This window comes from Nuphar pumila, chromosome 11 (genome assembly GCF_984573655.1).
Source record: "Nuphar pumila chromosome 11, dmNupPumi1.hap1.1, whole genome shotgun sequence".
Classification (NCBI taxonomy): Eukaryota; Viridiplantae; Streptophyta; class Magnoliopsida; order Nymphaeales; family Nymphaeaceae; genus Nuphar; species Nuphar pumila.
Genome location: NC_143259.1, coordinates 16,465,621 through 16,477,992, shown reverse-complemented (window position 1 = coordinate 16,477,992; position 12,372 = coordinate 16,465,621). Strand labels below are relative to the sequence as shown.

The 12,372-nt window shown below is 41.2% G+C and overlaps 1 protein-coding gene across 2 annotated transcripts; it reads left to right on the top strand.

Moving 5' to 3' along the window:
• The first annotated feature begins 6,037 nt into the window (after nt 1-6,037).
• Nucleotides 6,038-11,864, top strand: LOC149822103 (uncharacterized). Of its 2 annotated transcripts, none has more exons than XM_089981100.1 (7): nt 6,038-6,398; nt 9,611-9,688; nt 9,803-9,878; nt 10,065-10,138; nt 10,268-10,338; nt 10,475-10,522; nt 11,566-11,864. In XM_089981100.1, the coding sequence occupies exons 1-6, from the start codon at nt 6,372-6,374 to the stop codon at nt 10,515-10,517; spliced, it is 369 nt and encodes a 122-aa protein (XP_089837226.1). In that variant the 5' UTR covers nt 6,038-6,371; the 3' UTR covers nt 10,518-10,522; nt 11,566-11,864. The 2 variants fall into 2 exon arrangements, with proteins under 2 accessions (XP_089837226.1, XP_089837225.1); XM_089981099.1 differs by having other exon boundaries at nt 9,800-9,878.
• Nucleotides 11,865-12,372: the final 508 nt, after the last annotated feature.

The window sequence follows — 12,372 nt, the reverse complement described above, 5'->3', positions numbered from 1 at the left end:
TGGACTAGAGCTGCAGTTTAGTGACACAAGTTTCCTTATTAGTCTCATTAGGCTAGAGAGAGTAAGCCTAATCCACCTCATCTTGCTTATAGAATCCCTGGATGATGCACAATTTGGGTTGATCTTATCCCCCATCTTCATACCCATTCTCAATTTACTCAATCTAAAGCATAGTAATCTTGACTTAATTAACTATGACTTTGGGCAATTTTAGATGGCAAATTAATAAATTTATGGATTTGTTATTAAAAAGATTTAGTTTCCTTCTTTTGTTATGAAACCTTTTCTTTTTAATTTATCACCGGAAGAAACCACACCCGGCACAAAGACCTGGTTGTGATGGCTCAGCCTGCCATACCTACTGTCATTGCCTGCAGCGTAAAACTCCGAGGCTAGGATGCCTGTCCGCCGGACCTATGCTACGCATTGGCTTGCGCAGAGAGTCGACGCCATGAGAATCAAACATTGACTGCCCATCTAGCAGCCAAGGCTCCACCCCACTACGACAACACCCCCCCCCCCCCCCCCTTGGGGCAAACCTACTGGTTAAAGGCACCCTGCATACCCGGTGGGAGTTCAAACCTAAGACAAACGGGTTAGCACCTTCCTCCCAAGCCCGTTACCGCTAAGAATTGTCTTTAAAATATTAAACATCTGTGTTTGGGTGTAATGAGGAGAAACAACTGGAACATAAGAAGAGGAAAAAAAAAAAAGCTCCCCTTGTCTGGGAGCAGCTAGTACACGTCACCTTAGGTTTGGAAGTTGCTGGTTCAAAACCCAATAGTATAGTTGTACGCTTATTCGGCTGTTCCGGTGTGTACGGAGGAATAACTCGGGTTCCAAGATATTCTTCCGTACACGACAGCCGAATGAGCGCCAACATGGTGCTCATTCAGACCCCTGAACACGCACCCCGCGTGTTGGGGGGGGGGGCATATAACCTGCCCCCATCAAAAACCCATACCAAGTTTGGCTCGAGCTCGAGCTGAGCTTGAACATGCCTTGTACAAACTCAGCTCATGTCAAGCTTGAGCAAGGCTAGGTTCGGCTGGAGCTGAGTTCATTCCATAAAAAAAATCTCAAGTTAAATGTGTAGGCAATGAGATGTGGGACCAACGTCCTCCTACACATTAGTCCGACGCCCTACCCACTTAATTAAAAAAAGACCTTTTTTATTTGCTTTTTAACCAATAAAATTTCTACATATCTTAACATAGTCACTATATAAGCATATTAGCCAAGCTTAATCGGGCTCCAAAGCATGATAAAGCTCGGCTCATTTAATTATTTGAACGAGTTCAAGCAGAAATTAAATGAGCCGTGCCCAAGCTAGGTTGGCTCGTTGTGCAGCTAGCCCTGGTGCAAACTGTTAGGGCAGGTCGTGAATGAATCAAGCTGCTCGCAGCTCCGCTCAGTTTGCCTTGCATGAAACTTGTTCAGGGTCATCAAATGAGATGGGGAGCCCATAAACAATAGGTGTTACCAACGGGAGCTCAGCTTGTCTGGTAGGAGCAGCTAGTGCACGTTCATCTTGTGTTGGGACGTTGCAAGTTCAAATCTCAATGGTATCGTTGTACAACTGGTAGGGGTCTGCCTAACCCCAGCTTGCCTTTAAAAAAAAAAAAAATAGGTGTTCGGCCCATCTCATCTCATCTCATCTAAATGCTTATTTAAAAAGAACATGTCAATTCAGTTTGTTAGATAGTGGGGCTAATCCATATTGAGCTTGATTGGCTCGCTGGAGCTACGCGAGCTGATCCCAAACAATGTTTGGCTGTAAACGAGCTGAGCTCGAACAACCTATGTTTCGGTTCGTTCAATTTTCGAGTCTTCCTCGGACGGAAAAATCTAGTGATATCTTTTAGGGTTTTTTAATCTCGAAAAATATACGGATATATTAAATTTAAAAAAACAGGGAACACAAAAGAAGATAATAACATATAAAAACATTTGCAAATTATTAAATATGATATTTGTAAATATATTATGAATGTTAAAATTGTGATACTATTTTTATGGGTTCTTGAAAATATCACCACAAAATCATGATATTTCCCAACAATTGATCGATATTTGTGACCATACTACAAACCATAACCAGATGTTTTCTTCTCCATGCAACAAAAATAAGGCCACAAGTAAACTAACAAAAACAAAAGTTGTGATATGTAACCTCTAACACAATCAAAAGTCAAGTTCTTTTTATATCATCCAGTCAGCCGTAGTGTGCACAACGAACCGAGCCGGATTGAGCTTGGCTCAGCCTCGGCTCGGGCTTGTTTGTGCTATAAACAAGTCGAGCCCAGACCTTAGTTTAAAGTTTGGACTAGCAAATGAGCTGAGCTTGATTGACTTGTGGAGCTCGATAAGACACGACATGTTTGATAACAAGTATTTCGAACTGTCTCACCCTACGAAGCAAGTTATATGTTCTCCCCCCCAAAGAGAGCAGTTAGCTACATCTTGTGTTCGGGGGTCCCAATGAGCACCACGTATTTAAGCATGCATGTCTCGTATCCCCATGTTTGTCAGCATTAATTAGCATTGGAGTTTGATGCGATTGCAAAAACTTAAATACCCTCTCCTTCATTGGTGTAAAAAAAAATGAAGATTCTAAAAAAGGAGTGGTTGTAAAGACTTAAGTGCCCCGAAGATGATTATTTAAGGCCTAGACTCTGCACTGCAGGATTATCCGAGAAAGAAATCTCACTTTGCGGAGGCCATGAACATCAATCATCTCACTCTCTCTCCCTTCTCTTTTTGCTTCTGTGCACATCCAGCAAAAGATCCTACATTGCTCCATCAAGCACCGACTGACATGCACATTGACTGTTGTGGACCCTGATTTAGAGTTTTTAATGAAGCCTGATTCAGAGTTTTTAATGGAGCCTGATTCAGAGTTTTTACCCTTACAGGAGAAGGGTTTGGGGTCTCTTCCCAACGTGGGTAGCATCATTCAACTAAATGAGTTGTGGATTCTGATTCAGAGTTTTTACCCTTACATGAGAGGGGTCTGGGGGCTCCTCCCAGCGTGGGTAGCATCATTCAACTTGATGAGTTGTGGAGACTGATTCAGAGTTTTTGCCCTTACAGGATGAGGGTTTGGGAGCTCCTCCCAGCGTGGATAACATCATTCAACTTGATGAGTTGTGGAGCCTGATTCAGAGTTTTTGCCCTTACAGGAGGGGGATTTGGGGGCTCCCAGCGTGGGTAGCATCGTTCAACTTGATGAGTTATGGAGCCTGATTCATAGTTTTTGTCCTTACAACAGGGGGTTTGGGGGCTTCTCCCAGCATGGGTAGCATCGTTCAACTTGATGAGTTGTGGAGCCTGATTCATAGTTTTTGCCCTTACAGGATGAGGTTTGGGGGCTCCTCCCAACGTGGGTAGCATCATTCAACTTGATGAGTTGTTGAGCTTGATTTAGAGTTTTTGCCCTTACAGGAGGTGGGTTCGGGGGCTCTCCCCTAACATAGGTCTATCTTTTAGTTAAAATAGAGAATGAAATGACCATAGAAATCGCTAAAATTTGACAGAAATAAACTAGACTCAATAACGAAGATACCACTTTTTACGAATTTGAAATATAACCTTCGGTTAGGGAGATATGACCATGACAAGTTGGTCCTAATTCGGGTAGCGATTTACAACGATTTGCTTACTGAATAACATTACAAATCGCTATAGTGATTTGCGGAAGACACTGCAAATCGTTATAGTGAGATCCAACAACACTATAAATCGTTGTGGGGCTCGATGAAGACCCCAAAACACTACAAATTGCTATAGTGATTTGCGGAAGAAACTACAAATCGCTGTTGGAAGACCGAATAACACTATAAATTGCTGTGAGGCTCGTTGGAGACCCGAAAATACTAAAAATTGCTGTAGGAAGGCCTGACAATACTATAAATCGCTGTTAAAAGACTGAACAACACTATAAATCGCTGTGAGACTCATTGAAGACCAAAAAACACTACAAATCAGTATAGTGATTTGCGGAAGACACTACAAATCGTTGTAGAAAGGCTCAACAATACTACAAATCGCTGTTGGAAGACCGGACAACATTATAAATTGTTGTGAGGCTTGTTGGAGACCCGACAACACTAAAAATTGTTGTAGCGGAGTCATTGAAAAAATCGTGGGAAAGAAACAGAAAAAGAAAAATAGAAAAGTCGTGGGAAGAGGTGTTACGAAAACCTCGAGTAAGAAACAACCGAAGGAAACATGAGCCCCACGATTAAACAAAACGCTTTATTGCTCTTTTTCGATAGTTAAAAGAGGGAAAGAAAATAAAAAAATCATACAAGGCCCCAAAAAAATTTGGGCCGGGGGCGCTGCCCTTCGAGCCCCCCCGACAAGGGTGCCCCCTCTGGACCCCCGCCCATTGACCGCGTAGCGGGACCCGCGCCAGGGGGAGAGCTTCCGGACCCCCTCCTGTAAGGGCAAAAACTCTAAATCATATTTCACAACTCATCAAGTTGAATGATGCTACCTACGCTGGGAGGAGCCCCCAAACCCCTTCCTATAAAGGCAAAAACTATGAATCAGGCTCCACAACTCATCAAGTTGAACGATGCTACAGTCAATGTGCAGGTCAGTTGGTGTTTGATGAAGCAATGTAGGATCGTCTGCTGGATGTGCATAAAAGTAGAAAGAGAAGGGAGAGAGAGTAAGATGGTTGATGTTCATGACCTTTTTTCAGGGGGAACTCTTTGCCTCCCTTGATTTCTTCTCTAGAGAGAGAGAGAGTTTTACAGTGTTTTACGTAGAAGGAAGAAGAAGAAGATGACGATGAAAAGTTCAAACAAATATTTTTGATGGCTCAGGTTCGTTTCACTAGATGACCATCGGATTGCTGGCTCACCGTCAGATCGTCGGCTCATCATCGGATCGTCGGCTAAGGTTCGTTTCACTATGTAGACTTTGAAGAGTCATCATCCTCGACTTTCTAGATGAAGAACATGTTTGTTTTTTTTTTAACTGTTTGTTTTTTTTGAATGAAAGATATTTTTGTCATTTTTTCAAACCGTAGTTTTATGGTAAAAATAGCAAGAAAGAGTACTAGGTCTTTGCAACCGCACCATACTCCATACACGGGAATATGAGCCTCATATGGGACCCCAACAGAGAGAGACCTAGGATTCAGTGAATCATGGGGGGCGACATATACCACCCTCTTTCCACCCTGCCCAGCTTTAAGTTTTTAACCCTTTTGAAATAGGGTTTAGAGAGAGAGAGAGAGAGAGAGAGAGAGAGAGAGAGAGAGAGAGAGAAGAGAACGACGATAGTTGTTACCTTTCCGTCGCTATTCGTCTGCTGCATTCTAGTGATCCTTAGAGCCATGGAGTTCATGGTGGCAGAGAAGGTTGTGGTTTCGTCGGCCCCTTTGTCTCGGCCAAGTTCGGCTGTGGGTCAGTCAAGCCTTGGCCCCTTCCAGCCGAGCGTCATTGTGATCATCGACGTCCTCATGATCATAGCACTCTTCTTTATCACTTTCTTGATCCTTCTCTATGCGAAGCATTGCAAGCAGGGCAGCGGGGAAGTTATGTTGACAACCCTAAATACCTCCACGGCCCCCTCCCTCCTCCTTTCGGCAGAACTTCGACGTCGATCACAAGGTGATTGGGTTGCTCTCTATCTTCCGGTTCGGTTGCTTTGGGGCCCAAGGACGGGGTCGAGTGTGCCATTTGCCTGAACCTGTTTGAGACCATCACCTCTGTCTCCCCCTCACAGTGGCCTCATCAAAGGCCGGTCACGTAGGACGAGCTCAACGAACTGAGTCGAGCTCGGGCCAGCTTGGTCTGTTGCACTCTGGACAAGCTTAATGAACTGAGCCGAGCCAGGCCAGGCCGAGCATGCACACCAGGTTACTTGGCGGAGCCGAGATTGTGCATGCCAATCTCGGTTCGTGTGCATAAGCTGCACAAAAAGTGCATTTTTGGCTAAAAAATGGATCGAACCAGAAGTAGGTGGAACAAAATTCTGGTCAACTCAGTTTATTATTTTGACAACAGTGAAGATGTAGGATTTTTATTTTTTGGGGCCCAAACGCCCCCATCTCTCTCTCTCTCTCTCTCTCTGGATAACCGTTGGGCCTTTTGGGGGTGTTCTGCGTGATTTCCCGCGGAACCCAATTTCCCATTTTCAATATCTTCTCTTCTTTTCACCATCCAAATCCATGAAATGAAAATCCTCTAGTGTTGTTTCTTCTCAGAGAGCAAAACCGTCCATTTTCTCTGCTTTTAGTCCCTATGATTCTCTTTTCCTATCCGGGATCTCTGCGTCTCTGCTGGAGCTTCCATGAACGAAGGATGTACCCATGAGTTTTGTGATACGAGGACCCTTCCTTTGGTGCAGCGAAGGAGATGGAAAGTGCAGATGAATGCCAGAAGGTGATCCCTTTTCTTCCCTCTTTCCCTCTGTTCGACTCTCCTGGATATTGGATTTTCTTTTTTCTTTTTGTTTTTTCTGGAAATTTGGAGTCCGATATGGAATTGGTGTTGAACAATCTTGCGGTTTTTGTTTTGGGGTTGAACTGCATGTGTTTGTTCTTGTGGGTGCACAAGAAAGTGCTCTCGAGTGTGCAATTCTTATGAAAACCACAATCAAAACGAAGCAAAACACAAGATAAATAGATGAGAAGACACAAAATTTACGTGGTTCCGCACTCAGGCCTACATCCACGAACAAACGGAGGATCCACTAGCAAGAGGTGAGGAAATACGGAAACTAGATACAGAGCTCTCAAAACCCTAATCCCCAACATATCTGAAACTCTACTATCCAATTCTCAAAAGGAGGCGGCTAAATATGTGAGGAAGAGCATAAAGCCCTAATCTGTACAACAGAGAAAATTACAAAACTGGACGGGTCCATACCGTTAGGGTTCTGCGCCACACCCTAGGAGGTGTTTGTGGTGGGCTACCGTCTCGACCCTACTGGATCGATCCCTGTGCTGCCACCACAAACCCCCATTGGAAATTCTCATTATACGGTCACCAAAATATTTTCGAATCAGGTTATGGATAGAGGCCGGTCCAGAATTCACGACACCCAAAACAACAAATTTTGGGGTGCTTTGATCAAGCAATGTAAAAAAAAAGAGGGGTTTCGAGAAATTTGGTGTAGGTTTTTTATTCTTTTTTAGGAATTAAGCCTCTATGGATTTTGAATTATTGTAGATCTTTTTCCTAGTGGATGATTTTTGCTTCTGGTTTCTTGCCTTCGTCCTGCACTTTGTGCAACACATAGTGGTCAAGTTTTGAGATGGCTAATAGAAACACAAAATTCTCAGTTGGCTGTTTTCGGAGCGAGACTGTGAACATGATTGAATTATGAACAATAGAATCTTTGATACTAGAATTATAAAATAAAACTGTGATCCTTCGTAAGTGGTTCATGGCATACCACTATGGAGAGACTGGATAACCTCTGAAGTCTGTGAAACTACGGGCATGCATGTGTGTGTGTGTGTGTGCACAGGATCACGTTCATATGTGCGTCACACGATGCTAAAGTATGCTGCTTGTACATTTGCTTACTATTGAACATACTTGTGTTAATGCTTTTGTTCAAACACACAATGTAGTTAAAGCAAGCTGGTTCAATTTGTTGACAAATAAACAATGACTAATAGCTGCTTGCAACTTTGTTTAGAAGAGCTCTGTAGTCTGTACTGATGATCATATGAGAAATGTCTGTGGAGATAAACTTGTTGGAGTTGTGGTTGGTCCCAATGTGCTTTTGTTTTTCATTTAACTCGTTATGCATCATTGTTTCAAGTGCACTATTATGATCATACAATAGGTCATATATTGTCTTAAAGATATAGGAAATTCAAAAACGTCCTTGGTAACCAGTTTAGTTAGTTGGCTCACACCACCCATTCATCTAACCTTATTATGCCTGTTCAAAAGATGAAAATATAGTTTTATTCTGAACTTTCTATGGGTTCAGTGTGTCTCCTAGAAAAAATATAAAAAGTTGTCTAAGGGCCAAGCTTATGATGGCTGGTTTTCAACTCTCAACTTGAGAGAATCCAACAGGAACAAATGTTGTTAAAGGCAATGCCTCATGGAATATCTGATGATAAGGAATTTGGGATGCTAAGTAACAGAAGTAGATGTTGATGTAGCAACTTTCTGGTTGGCTATGCTTTGAACTATTTACTTCAAGAAACATATTTAGAGTACATGATGAAATGAGTAGCCATGATTCCATCATCTGTGAGATTCATATCATGAACATGTACCTGCCTGACAAATACTAGTACTTCAAACTTGGGTAGCTTATCCATGTCAATGCTGTTAGGCTAGGTATTACCAAGGTTGTATCATGCTTCATACAGGTATCTGTACCTGTGTCTGTGTGACATAGACACTGACCTGGTATAACTTGAAGACGGTGCAGAAAAAGATGTAGCATGACCTTGATAGATGTGAAAACCCCCCATCTTAATAACATCTACATGAAATTTCATAAACCTTATTCATCCAGTCTCTTTGGGACCATATGATGCATCGTGGAAGCATTCGATGAATGTGGTACAAAATGAATTCTAGATGCCAGCTACATGTGGATCTTCTCATGCCAGCTAGCATGTTCTTTTATTAAGGTAAAATTGAGAGAATACATGTTTGGATAGCCTTGAAATCAATATTTAACCTATAAAGTGCTACTAGGATAATTCTTTAATATTACTGCCATGTGGCTTGTGATGGCAAGATATTGACTCAGCAGGGGCCATGAAGTTGAAGAAGATCACCACCTTTTTGGCAAAAGTACATCAAATACTTCAAACTGATTCCTAGCCTCCAGCTTGGATACTACATTTCACTATTTGGCAATCCCAGTCAATGCATGTTCATCCATGGGTCACCTATGTTAAAGGGCTATTGTGAAGCACAAAAATTTTGGAGGAACATAAACACAAACCTCATAATTTACCTAAGGTGATGGTGTAGATCTGGAGGCTGCAATTATAATATAGACCCAGACCACCATAAACGCTTGAATTAACAAATTGTAATGGACTCCTTGGAAGTAGGCATGATATTTGGATTCTACGTGCAGTAACCATGTCAATACTCTTTGATTTATGAAAGTTTGGCAGCAAACTAACAAAATTGTATAGAAAATGTATGCAAATTGGCATGTCAAAATTAGACAAAAGTTCGCACCTTTCTTGTTGTTGATATCATTTTCATCATGGACAGGGTAATATGTCCAGATTTGGATAATTGTTGGGTTACTAGATCTCTGAAGAAGTAGCACCTGTGCTTATAGTAGGGCATGTGAATCCAAATTAAATCAGCTTTGTCCAACCTGATCTAAACCTGAACAGATAGAATGTCTGAATGTAACCTGATCCAATTTTTATTTGGATCCAGATCTTACTACCATGTCATTACAAATTGATTCAATTTCAGGTTGGATTGGAACCCAGCACTAATTTGGCCAGTTGACAGCCATAAGGATATCTTTTCTTTCTTTTTATATGAATGTGACATGAAAATGGAAGCATTATGCTTCTTTGAAGTTGTGGACACAATCTCTGGCAATATAGCAACCTTTCCTTCGATTCTAAGCGCAATTTTTTTTCCAGGACTACTATAAAATTCTGGAAGTTGATTATGATGCTACTGACGAGAACATCAGATTAAGTTACAGAAAGCTTGCTTTGGTACGTTATTGGTTTATGTGTCTATTCGTGGTCTCAGTTAGTGTTATGCTTTCCTAGTTCTAATCTTTTCACTTTCTTCTTTTTGAGTTTATATTTTGTGTTTTCTGATAGCAGAAATGGCACCCTGACAAGCATAGAGGTGACAAAGATGTCACAGCTAAATTCCAAGAGATAAATGAAGCTTACAAAGGTAAATCTGTGGAGTTTGATCGAGATCTGAATTTGGCACCTCATATATGTGTAAACTCTAATTCTTGCTGAAAACTCATAAATTCACCTTTGAGGATTAAATATGCCTCTAGTTGCACATGGCAAAGCATTGTTTTACTGGTTACCTGTGCTATTAGCTCAATTATTCATTGATCTCTTTATGCAGTTTTAAGTGATCCAGCTAAACGCTTAGATTATGACCTCACTGGGAATTATGACATTGAGAAGTACACTTTACGTGTAAGAACCTTAGATGCTGTTTTGGATGGTCATTTATTCTTTTTCTTTATTTGCATTTACACCATGAACTGAAGTACTGTGCTTTCAAGGCTTTGTAGTTTCAAGAGAAATCTATGGTTTTGGTTGCAGGAATACCTCAGTCGATTTAAGGGAATGATACTAACTTGCAATGGCCTTGGTATTGGTGATGCTTCAATATGGTATTTGCTGAACTTTTCCAGTGATTTTTCTAGTTTGTTGTTTCTAGTAAATTTTATGCAGTGACAAATAGCTCCTTGGAATAGGGTTCCTGTTCTCTTATATCATGGCTCACATGCAATGGATCTAATATTTCAGGATACAACAACTGAGAGAAAAGGGGAAGTTTGTTGATCAATGAGTCAGGTACATGTTTCTTTTTTCTTTGTTTTTATTTTCTTTCTTTTTATCTCTGTTGCTGGTCAGAATATTTGATTGTTAATATTGTTGATGTAGTAACCTCTTCTTTTCCTCTAATGGCTTCAGAGGATTGACACTTTCACTATGTGTTGTATAATCCTAGGTTGGACCTATTTAGTCATTGAAAGACCAGGAAGAATTGACCCTGATATTGTATATCTCTGTTGAAATCATCATTTTTGAGAACATAGATTTTAACCGGCTGTGACAGATTTAGGTGATCAATTAGCCTTGCAAATAGTGGTGACTATATTGTTAATATAATGCTGAGCAGTGGATGGGGCAAAGTTTGAGATTTTACTCAACCCCCGATTAAAACTTGAAGTGTATTCCTGGTAACCCGTTTCTATTGCGTAAAAATCCCCTCAAAGCATGTTGTTTTCAGATAGTTTCTTGTGGAATGCCCTACCTTTGAGTGCAATTTACGTAATTGGAAGTAACCATTTAGGTTTACGACAAAGCCTAGAAATCGATCACTGATCCAATTTAAATACTTAGTTTTTTAATCATACTTACCCAGAATGCATAATCCTTTAACCGCCCTTTATTGTACCTTATTGTTGAGGTTATAATGGCTTGAAGCCCTAGCCCAGCATGACCTGACACAGAAGTTGGTGGTCTAATTGGCTTGAAGCTCGAGCCCAGCATTACCTGACACACAAGTTGGTCTAATTGGCTTGAAGCTCTAGCCCAGCAATGCCATTGCACTAAGATCTGGAGTTTGTAGTGTAATCGGTGTAAATAAAGCATATGCTGGAATATACCATGTTTTGAATCTTGAGTTCGATATGATCCTTTGGATTCCAAGCCATCTGTGTGGTCAAGTAACAGTACCTAGTACTGTGTACATGTAGCCTTTAACTATATGATTGTATGCAGCTCTCTCATGTTCCAGTGGCACTGCTTTGTTTTCTGATATGCTGTTTCTTGTTATGGTTTCACTATGCATCAGCATCATGGCTTATTTGTCAAACTCTTTCATGTTTCAGCCTCTTCTAGCCCAAGTCTGTTCGGTGCCATTTAACTATGAGCAAAACCCACTTCAAAGGTCAATGGTGCAGTAGTGGAAGGAATTTCATTCTGGTTAAATGAGGCCAAACCTGATCCAGGATTTTTTCATGGGGATGAGGAACATCTTTAGACCCTCATTCAGTGTTCTAGTCTTTCATTTACCATATGCTGTATTAAAATTTTCAGGGTGAGCATATGTTGTGGGAGAGCTTAAAACTTGGGACTTAAGATGTTCATCTTCTTTAATAATAACTATTATACGATTTTTTATGGACTACAGGCATCCTTGTTATACATGGTCCTTGAATTGTGAAATTCTTGGGTCTCTTCTAACATCAACTACCATGAAGCCTTCAGACAGTCCAAACAGAATATCGCAGACAGCAAGCTTTCTTGGCAACTCTTCTGCCATCTGACATTTACATTTCAACTCCCAGTGGTTGGTGATAGGTAGGGGTGTCAATGGGTCGGGTTTACCCCAGATCCGACCCGGACTAAACCCTATAGGGTCCTGGTATGGTGACAAATAAGAAGATCCGATTAAGACCCAGGTCCAGACCCGAAGGTCCAATTAATACATGGGCCTGGGTATAGTTTGTGAAATTTTATACCAGACCCAGACCTGACCCAAGTTCCGATTATGACCCACAATTTTTCTATGTAAAAATGACAAACAATATTATTTTATTGGGTATGGTCTGGCTCTGGTTCATGTAGTTTTTATTGGGTCTGGGTATGGTTTCTCTTAGACCCGATTAGACCTGGGTACGGACCTGATACCATAC

Coding starts and splice junctions, on each gene's coding strand:
- LOC149822103 (XM_089981099.1), top strand. CDS start 6,372: ATGGAAAGTGCAGATGAATGCCAGAAG. Junction 9,879..10,064: donor GATAAATGAAGCTTACAAAG/GTAAATCTGTGG, acceptor CTCTTTATGCAG/TTTTAAGTGATCCAGCTAAA. Junction 10,339..10,474: donor ATTGGTGATGCTTCAATATG/GTATTTGCTGAA, acceptor CTAATATTTCAG/GATACAACAACTGAGAGAAA.